Source organism: Silurus aristotelis (genome assembly GCF_946808225.1).
Source record: "Silurus aristotelis genome assembly, chromosome: 19".
Taxonomy (NCBI): domain Eukaryota; kingdom Metazoa; phylum Chordata; class Actinopteri; order Siluriformes; family Siluridae; genus Silurus; species Silurus aristotelis.
In genome coordinates, this window is record NC_139592.1 from 18,724,603 (window position 1) to 18,735,499 (window position 10,897).

The 10,897-nt window shown below is 33.9% G+C and overlaps 1 protein-coding gene across 1 annotated transcript; it reads left to right on the forward strand.

Moving 5' to 3' along the window:
• The first annotated feature begins 5,998 nt into the window (after positions 1-5,998).
• On the forward strand, positions 5,999-10,671 carry pfdn4 (prefoldin subunit 4). Its single transcript, XM_083570596.1, has 4 exons — positions 5,999-6,138; positions 7,859-7,966; positions 8,059-8,199; positions 10,294-10,671. The coding sequence occupies exons 1-4, from the start codon at positions 6,112-6,114 to the stop codon at positions 10,423-10,425; spliced, it is 408 nt and encodes a 135-aa protein (XP_083426722.1). The 5' UTR covers positions 5,999-6,111; the 3' UTR covers positions 10,426-10,671.
• Positions 10,672-10,897: the final 226 nt, after the last annotated feature.

Genomic DNA, 10,897 nt, shown 5'->3' on the forward strand with positions numbered 1-10,897 from the left:
CAAAAACATTGTAGTTAGAACCAAAAATCTCATAAGACCAAAGGACAGTTTTCCACTAATCTAATGTCCATTACTTGTGGGGTTTTTGAGTCTTTTCTGCTTGTTGTAATGGTTTCTTTGCCACAATGCGACCATGCAGTCCTGACTCATGCACTCTCTTCTGAACAGTGGATGTAAAAAATAGGTCTCCCACATGATCTCCAAGAAGTAGGCTTTAATCTGAGATGTTGTAAATTGGTTGTTTCTGAGGCTGGTAATTCTAATAAACTTATCCTCTGCAGCAGAGGTAGCTATTGATCTTCTTTTCCTTGGGTGGTCCTCATGAGAGCCTTTTTTCATCGTAGCATTTGATGGTTTTGGTGACTGCATCATTTCTGCTAGAACATATGTGTTTGCAACATACCATTTCTTTGGAATACGTTGTGTTATAATATATAATAAAAAATGCCACATTTATTACCCAGAAACACATATTATACTCTAATATAAAATAACTAGCTGAAAGTACCCGTGCTTCGCTACGGAAGACAGAACGCTAAGCAAAATGGCAATAAGCAGTAAGCACTGAGCAGGACTGGATGATCAGAGATCAGAACGTAACGTCAACAAATAACGTACTACCCCTTTGTAGTACCAATACAGGGCAAACTACTTTGAAAATAATTTTTATCGTGCATCTAACATGTAATAAGAAACAATGTAATAAGTTTTATGAGGATCCGTACTGTTATTTCGAAGAGTTTACAATGCGTGAGAAATCGCGTTTTTCGCGAGTTAGCCGCGATCCAGGGCGAATTTTTCAAAACCCTTTCTTAGTGAGCACCTTAGACCCAAGAGGAAGGTATGTTCCAAATTTCATTGCAATCCGTTCAGTGGTTTTTGAGATTTCGTGATGAGTGAATGAGTCAGTCAGTGGTATTTGAGCTTTATATATATCGCGAGTTAGCCGCGATCCAGGGCGAATTTTTCTAAACCCTTTCTTAGTGAGCACCTAAGACCCAAGAGGAAGGTATGTTCCAAATTTCATTGCAATCCGTTCAGTGGTTGTTGAGATTTCGTGATGAGTGAGTGAGTCAGTCAGTGGTATTTGAGCTTTATATACATAGATTACTCAGGGTTTAGATCATGTGCTACTTGGGCGATGCTCTGAAAAAGAAAATATTGACATGTTATGTCCTCTAGAGAGCTAAACCAAAGAGCCCAGTAGCATCAAAAAGTAAGCATTTATTTTTAATCTGCATTTCCGTGTGCAAATATACTGTAGATACAGAGCAAAAGATGATAATTCCAATACAAACATAATACAAATGTGAAAACATTAATCAGGTTTTATAAGTAATAGAATTTAAGTATTCATTTTGAATATAAGAGAGTGGTTCTTAAAGTTTAAGATGCCCAAATACCGACCATAGCTAGATGGGCGACTCAAAATATTTCACTCCAACCCATGTTACTCATGTTTTCATGGGGTCTCCTAGTCTAAGTGAAGGGAAAAACTATTGCTGCATGCATAGACATCCAATAAAATTCTGTGCCTCCATCTATGTGGTTGGAATATTCAGGTGTCCCAGTACTTTTGTCTGTATATCCGGGTTGTATCAGTAATAATGGGATATGCAATCATAAATTCTGAATTAAAAATACATATTATTCTTCAAAGATTTTTCAGTAAACCTCCTTAACATGAGTTCATAACAGTTATTATAGCTTCAGGACTCCAACTGCAATAGACAGCTTTTGCTTTAAAATCTCCATGAATGATCAGTTAACTTCAGCAACATAGTCATTAATTCACAATAAAAACATTAAAATGATGTATTGAATTTCCTGGTTACACAACTGCACATTTTTGACCATATATTGCAGTTATAGAAGGGAATTATTTATAATCATACTTTCCTGTGGCACTCAGATGAAGATAGATTCCCTTTTTCCTCTCAAGGTTTCCTCCTTTTATCGTTTCAAGGAGAATTCTTTCTTATAAATGTCAAGGTAGGTGGGCTTTTGGTGGAATCAGACTGCAGTAACTCAGTTATTCCTCTGCTATCTTTTGATTTATTATTGTAAAATGTCTGTCTATTCACCTTCTTGATGTCAGAAAATGTTTTAGAATCCCCCATTTTTTTGATGTGACAAAAATTCTGTATTTATTTAGTACAATTTGCCTCCCAATATGCATGCCATTAATCAGCTTTAACAATAAGACCTGTCCAAAGTTTGCCCTCATATATAACTAAATAAAGAACAGAATCATACTACAACATGTACAGTAATTTCCGGACTATTAAGCGCACCCAAATATAAGCCAAATATAAGCCGCACCCACTGAATTTTACAAAAGATTTTTTGGAACATAAATACGCCGCACCTGTCTATAAGCCGCAGGTGTCTTTACTGAAACTAATGAACTTTACACAGGCTTTAATGAAAGACAGTGTCTGTTACACGGCTTGTATCTAAACAGTAGCCTACCAAGAAAGTCATTGTTCACTGTCTTCCTCCTTCCTTTCACAACTATTTCTCTCGGGAGTTTTTCTTTTGGCATTGTCGTGCGTTTAAAAATCACCATCGGTGAAGCTTTTCTCTCGATGCCGTGCAGCTCAGAACACAGGTGAAGTGTTTTTTCATGCCCGGTTGTTTTCAGCGTGATGAATGATTCGCATTTCCTGTTGACAGTCAGAGTGAGCGGCAGGTCAAACGTCAGAGGAGCATCATCCATATTTATGATGTGGTGCGGCCCGATTCAGTGGGAGCGCATCTAATTTAATATAAAGAATTTCATTGGTTCACCTGAACCCGTTCCGCAATTTCATTGGTCTAATGTTATGGGGCTCAGTTTTTTAGCTTGAAGTTTGTGAAACCGGGAAAAACGCAGGAAAAATCCATAAATTAGCCGCTTCGTTGTTTAAGCCGCGGGGTTCAAAGCGTGGGAAAAAAGTAGCGGCTTATAGTCCGGAAAATATGGTATGTTGAAATCTAAAGCCTGCAAGCATTGAGTATATATTACATATATTAAATTACATATATACATTTAATATATATTTATTATCTGAGCACCAGTGTCAGTTTTTCTTGAGTTTTTTCATTTTTAGAATTTGAAACACTCCAGACAGGGTCATATGTTACACAAACATTCTACACAAACAAATTTGTGTCTCATGCTAACGATATTAAAGAAAGAAGAAGATCTCACTCTTAAAAAGTGCTTCTTTGGATTTGTGTTGGTTTTTTAGACTTTTTGATTACTTGGATCACTGAAGAAAAAGACATAATGTGTGTGGGAACCTTTATGGGTTCTCCTAGACATCCAAACCCAAGAACTCTCTAACATCAATATTTTATTTTAAATATATATTAAGCCTGGATTAAAAATTATATTTTAACATGTGATTTGATTGAATTACCAGATAACCAAGACAATGCAATTAAAAAATTATATGTGTGTGTGTGTGTGTGTGTGTGTGTGTGTGTGTGTGTGTGTGTGTGTGTGTGTGTTTGTGTGTGTGTGTGTGTGTGTGTGTGTTTAGAATATAAAAACTAAGCTCTGTGGCTTTAATTAATCGACATTATATTATTGTACAGGTTTAGAAGAATGTGTTTTGTGAATTAAATATGCGCTCAGAATGATTGTGTAATTTATTTATCATTATAGAAGATTTCAGATTTTAAAGTGTCTCTAATAGACCCTGACTCGATAATAGATAGACATATTCTATAAAATTAATTATGAATTCTTTCCATCCTAAACAACAGATATTTGAATTAAATTAATTGATGTAAGGAAATAAACAAGACGATTTCCTTTCGCTCAAATAAATATTTTATTTCAAAATAACGTTATCTGAGCAAAGAAGTTGACAAAGTTTATAGCCTCATTCAATGTATAATTGGTATGTAAATTGAAAAAAAAAAAATGCCATAAGCAATGCCTCAGAACGATCAGCTGTTGCTCAGAGTTAATAATGTGGTAATAAATGGAGGCCCGGAGTTACAGTGTAAATGTCACATTGTAAATGTACACAGTGGAGGCGGAAGAGAAATTCCTTTCTGGTTGCCCTCTGCCATCATGAAAGGAATTCTTCAGACATCAGGCATCGAAGTCTTTAAAGACCCCTCAGGAATTTCACTGTTTATAGATTCGGCAGTGCAAAAATCCATATTTATTCAAATAATTCTTATCTGGCTAATTAGTTAACAAAGAAATGCCTAAAAACGTGAACTATTTTACGCAAAATAAATAAAAGACTAAAAGAAAATTATGACGCAGTTGTGCACAGGGCTGGAATTTATTAGTTATGTCTTAGCTGGTATGCATAAATCTAAATCAATAATAAAATCATCATAAAACAGCCTGCCAGCATTGTGCTAATATTTGCCTTAGGGTGCAGCAAGCTTGATGTTTACTGTGTGGATGTTTACTAAAGAGACAAACAAGAATCAAGCAAAAGAGAACATTGATTATATATATATATATATATATATATATATATATATATATATATATATATATATATATATATATATATATATATATATATATATATATTTTTTTTTTTAAACACTTTTCTAAACAGCATGTGAAGCAAAAAAAAAAAAAAAGGCCTCTGAAATTGGTGGAAATCCTGGAAATGCTGTTTATCAACCTGAGGATTCCACCCCCAGTATGAAGCATGATGGTGATCCCTCTTGGGTTCTTCTGTGACTATAAAATTTAAAATTCAATTCATTTTTTTTTATATTATTAGTATAGCACTTTTAACAATGTACATTGTCCCAAAGCAGCTTAATAGAATTAAATAGACTGCAAATATATATTTTAGAGTCATAAATGAATCCCTATAAGTTTATCCCTAATGAGAAAGCTAATGGCGACAGTGGCGGGGAAAAAGATTTAAATTTACAGCTTTTGGCAGACACTCTTATCCAAAGCAACTTAATGTTATCTCATTTATACGGCTGAATAATTAAGGGGGTTAAGGACCTTGCACAAGGGTCCAGCAGTAGCAGCTTAGTGGTGCTGGGATTTAAATCCATGACCTTTCCGATCAGAAGTTATTCACTGAACTACCACATGGTATAAGGAAAAAACCTTGAGAGAAAGCAGACTCAAGAGGAAACTCCATCCTCATCTGGGTGACCCTGAATGTCTATTCATTATAGTTCCATCATTGTTGAGTTTATCAACTGTTCATTGGTGGGCACTAATACCTCCCTTACTCCTGAGGCCAAGTCAATGTTATTCCACATTATTGCTATTTGTAAGAGAAATTGAATAGTTCTGAAAGTTTGGCCCGAATTTAAAGCTGCTTAACATTTAACAATTGATATTCTTTAAAGAAGCAAACCATAATTGATTATATTTGTTGAACTTGTCCCAAAGGTTTTGAGAAGGTTTTATAAAGTGTGATGCCCTAGACTTTCTAGGTTTAAGTGGGTGCATATTGGAAATGTAGAAATCTTCTTGAATACACCAAACCCCAGACTGATGGCTGGATTTGTGGCTCTGATAATAAATTCAATGTGGCCTTTAAAAGTGTCAAAATTAAGCAATCCCTGTATCCTTTTCATATATAAATACAGGTATACATTCATAAGCAATACGCTTACAAGAATTTTCTTTATTAATACCAATTGAATAGCTTGAATACATTATAATAACAACAAAAACAACAGCAATAATATTTTGAATTATTATTATTAGATTGTAACATAAACACTGTTCTTTTCATTCCACTAGGTGGCAGTATTTCTACCACGTTCTTATTTCACCTCCCAAATGTACAACCTATTAGTGTCTCTTAACTGTTGCAAACACTTTTGACCAGAAATCATAGTTTTATTTCAATATTTTTGATCGTCGTAACAATTTAAAAAAAATCTATGCAGGTTAAAAGAAACAGAATCCTAAAATAATCATGATTACTTGGCCGTTATTCTCCCTGTCCGCATTTTCATTAATTCCGGCTCCTTGCGCTTTTAATGACAAGGCGAATTATCCAATCAGGATGTGAGGATGAAAGAACAGCCAATCAGAGTGAGGAAGGCGGGATTTTTTTTTAGAAACACGGGCTGGAAGAACGCCATAAGGACTTCCACTACTTCCGTTTTAAGATGGCGGCCTCCGTCAAGAAATCTGTTGTAAGTCTGTCTGAGCTGTTTATTAGATTTATAAATGTTATTCGCTTTTTTTTTTACAGGTTTGGTTAGTGGTTATAGGCTTTCTGTGACTGATAGTTTGTGTGTGTGATTATGTAGGAGGTTAAATTTGATGCTAATTCTGTTGCTAGACCGTTAGCTTGAGAGCCATGCCCATTAGAACCAGAACCAGTAATCCTGCATTACAGATCTCCTTATTTGGCGATTGTGCACTTGATTTTGAAACCGTTTTGTACAATATACACTATACAATATGCAGTACACTATTTACTAACAAGTGCATCAACCGTCCTGAATCAAAAACAAAACAAAAAACAATGAAAAACTGTCCTGAATCTGGGTGTGTAATGTAATGAGTTTTACCCGCATTGTACATTTCTGCTTCTTCTAATCACAAATGATTCAGGGAGACGTTTAGCCTTAAGCACATCAAATGTGTGTTTATATTTAGTGATTCTGGGACTAATTTGTTATTTGATGCTGATACATAAAAGCATGTATCATGTAGTTCTTCCATTAGTGCTGACGTCACCTGGGGGACATGTAAATTCCCGGTGCAGTTACAGTGAGAGACTGATGGGATACAGATTTATATCTAGGTTTATATTTAGCTTTAAATATATAATACATAAAGATCAAGTTTTGCTTGAAAAATGTTAAAGACTAAGATTTAAAATACTGAATTTAAGGAAGCAGGATATGTATAGATATAGATGAGAGCTTTCTTTTCTCTCTTCTCTTGTTTTTTTTTTTTATTTATTTTTTTATTTTTTTTAAAGATATGAATGGTTTTGAAGAAGTTTGTCATGCACGTTCTTTATTTGATTTATCTCCATTGTTGGACTTTAATGTTGTTGTTGTTTTTTTTTTTTTTTAAAGAGGAAGATTTTTTGTTTTTCTCTTTTTGTAACATTTTTTTTTTCAAAGAATTTTTTTTAAAGAGATTATTTATTTAAAGATTTTATTGGTTTTAAAGGTTTTTTTTTTAGAGATCTCATTTTAATTTCTTTAAAAAAAAATGGTTTTAAAGAATTTGAGTTTATTCATGTTTATATTTTTGAGGGTGTTTTTTTTTTTTTTTAAGACAGTTATTTTTTTTTACTAATAATAAAAATGAAGGTGACATTATGCATAAACATTAGAATGAAGAGAACTGTGATTGCTGTGAAGCATCACACACAGCATATCAAGCCTTGAGATGTATGAGCTACAACTCTAGAACACATCAGATTTTACTCCTGACAGCCAAGGACAAGAATCTGGGTCTCATGGACACAATGACCCAAACTGGACAGTTGAAAACTGAAAAAACAGGAAACTGGACCAAGTGATGTTTAATGTGTGCCCAGGATAGTCTCAGTCTCAGATTCTTGCTCTTGGCAGAGACAACCTGCTGTCTTGCTGTTGTAGCCCATCAACCTCAAGTTTAGATGTTTTGTGCATGTTGAGATTCATTTCTGCTTATCGTGGTTGTAACGAGTGATCGTCAGGGTCTATTCCTGGCTGTTCAAAACAATTCGGACCAATCGAAGACGCAGTTAGTTGGTGATCTACTAGACGATAAGTGAAATGTGTTGAAAATGGAAGTAAAAAAAAAAACCCCATTAGATTATACAAATCAAACGGTGTATTTTTGAAAATGCTGAAATATAAAAAAAAAAAGTCCTGTGTGTTGACAGTAAAGTGCTTATCTCCTTCTCAGGCGGTCGAAGATGTCAATGTCACATTTGAAGACCAGCAGAAGATTAACAAGTTTGCTAGAAGCACAAATCGCATGACCGAGTTCAAGGATGAAATAGAAGCCAAAAAAGTAAGCCTGTGATTTTAGTTTATTGACCTTCATATTCTGATGCTCCACACTTCTGATTTGTCGTATTTTACCTGTTTTTTTTCCCTTCTCAGAAATCTTTACAGAATTTAGAGGATGCGAGTGATGACCTCATGATGCTGGAAGACGACGATCTCCTGATCCCGTATCATATCGGAGATGTTTTCATCAGCCACACGCAGGAGGAGACGCAGGAGATGCTAGAGGCTGCTAAGGTCAGCGAGTACCCTTTAAAGCATAACTCGAGCAAATGTCTCGAACAACAACTGTTATCACTTTTATCAATCATGCGATTTTTAAACAAAAGTGATTTTTGGTCACAAATGTATTTAAGAAAAAAAAAAAACGGATTTGTACAAAAAGGGGATTATTTTTTTTATTTCAGTGCTGTGAAAACAGCATTGTCTTAATCTTTATGCTGCAGACACTCGTCCTGACTTTTAAATATAATGCTCCATGAATGTTGTAAACTTGTTCGTCTGGAAAGTTTGAGCTGTTCAGAGTTTTAGGGGAAAAACAACTGAATTGTTTTTCTTACATCAGGTTATTTATTTATTTATTTATTTTTCTTATAATTTAAGATTTATATTTAGCTTAAATTATATAGTAAATAAAGGTTTAGTTTTGCTTAACTAGTGTTGAAGATCATGATTTAAAATAACCTGGTTTTGTTTGTTTATTGTCAAATTTTTGTTTAGCTTTAATGTTTTTTTGTTTTTTGTTTTTAAAAGATGAAGCTATTATTTTTTTTTTTTGTATTTTAGCTTCCTTCTTTTTTTGCCTATTTATTTATTGGCTTTGTAGATTAACATTTTTTTTTTTTTTGCTTTAATGGGTTATTTATTTACTTTTTTAAGATTTTAATTTTAATTTTTTATTTGGTAAAAATAGAATATAGTTATATTATTAGAATACTTGCCAGTACTGGAAACTCTTACCATACATGTACCAAACACATTTGTACCAAAAAAAAAAAAAAAAGTTAACATCAAAGTCTGTATATTTGTTACTAAAGTAATAAAGTATTCAAATTCTTCATTATTTATTTATATATATTTATAGATAATAATTATATAAACATAACATGCAGCTGGTTCTATTGCCAGAGCTGCATCTGAATATATCAATGCTGTGATTTAATAGGTTTTATAGGTCCGTCCTCAGCACCCGCACTCATTCATTTTAGAAGGCAAAAAAAAAAAAAAAAGGGCAGCTGTTGATGAAACGCTTTTAAATTTCACCAACATAAAGCCATAATACTTTTTCAACAACTGTACTGTACTGTACAAGTGTACATTTCTTTAAATTTCTGTGTGTAATTCTAAAGACTATATTTTCCTGAACTGAAAAGAGTTTCTCTTTTGCTTGTGTCTGGCAACTTTTGTTTAATATGAGCAAAGAAGGCTTTGAAATTTTTATTTTTTAATTTTTACATTTTTTTATTCAAAAATTCAAGGGACAATTTACTAAACTACTGTCATTGACAATTGCACATGCAACACAGCTTAAAGAATGTTGGTACAGGTGAATGAGTGCGAGTGCAACACATCCTATAAGGACAAAAGTGTTGCGAAACCTAATTTTTTCCAACCAAATGTTTTTTTTCCCCCAAACTATTACCACAAAATTTGAGGCGCACAACTGTATAGAAATTAAATTTTCCATTCACTTGATCTTGTAGACTAAAACCTGTTCCAGCATGATGGTGCTCCTGTTCACAATGCCAGTTCCATGAAGATATGGTTTACACGGGTTGGAGTGGAAGATCTTAAGTGTCCTGCTATAGAGCTCCGACCTCAACACTACTGAACATGAATTGGCACATTGGCTTCACCCAAGGCCTCCTCAACCTACACCAGAGCAAAAATCTTCACAAACACACTCCACCATCTAGCTCAACATCTGGCCAGAAGAGTGGGGCTTATTATAACCGCAAACAGACTAAATCTGGAGTGGGACATTCAAAAAAGCACATCTATGGCACATGTACTGTATATTTAGTAAACAGCATTTTTCAAAGGTATCCCCAAAAGCAAACCAATGATGAAAAATAAAATTCTTTTAAAATCTATATACATATTTATATATACTTGTTTAATTTTGAACCATAAAAATCAAGTAAATAAAATGTTAATAGAAGCATAAAATTGTAAGATTTCCACACATTTTTTGATTTCTTGCAGTCGATATTAAAACCCATTCTTTTTTCAGCCACACTGATACGTTGGCTGGGTTTTCTGTTCTAGACTTTTCCATCAAGTAAAATGTTTAATAAAATGCTTTTGAATTTTTTTCCCCCCTGTCTACAGGAATCTTTGAAGGAAGAAATCAAATCTTTAGAAAGTCGTGTGACCTCGATACAGGATGTGCTTGGAGATCTGAAGGTCCAGTTGTACGCCAAATTTGGGAACAACATTAATCTGGAAGCAGATGAAAGCTAAACACTTCAGTATGTGGACTTGTTCACAAACGGACACCACCAGTTTCCTATATGGAACTTGCAACCAGATCTATTTGAAGTTTTCCAATCACTAATAATTGCTCCAGTCTTGTATTGGTTGGTTTTGTTTCTGCACTTGTAGCATAGGAGGTGGATTTGTTTGTTTTTACAGAGAGGCTGATCATGAGTACTCCCAGTACAGAGCAGTTATGGCTGTTCAAATAAAAATGATATATTCACTGATGAATTAACTTGTTTGGTTATTTTTCTAGTAGATTTTTGTTTGTGATTTCAAAACTGTATCCTGCAGCTTTAAATCACACACCCTTTAAAAAATAATCGAGTCCAAGCCTCAAGGGTTAAATATGTGAATGAAATGTTCAAAGAGGTAAAAAGTTTCCTGTGAAAATTTTGCCTGGAAATCATACATAAAAATAACAAAGGAGATGATTAATGTAGTGTTTGAGATCTTG

What these genes read in the sequence shown, in the direction of transcription:
- pfdn4 (XM_083570596.1), top strand. Translation starts at nt 6,112, where the DNA reads ATGGCGGCCTCCGTCAAGAAATCTGTT. An exon ending in ATGAAATAGAAGCCAAAAAA is followed by an intron (nt 7,967 to 8,058) that starts GTAAGCCTGTGA and finishes TTCCCTTCTCAG; the next exon opens with AAATCTTTACAGAATTTAGA. An exon ending in AGATGCTAGAGGCTGCTAAG is followed by an intron (nt 8,200 to 10,293) that starts GTCAGCGAGTAC and finishes CCCTGTCTACAG; the next exon opens with GAATCTTTGAAGGAAGAAAT.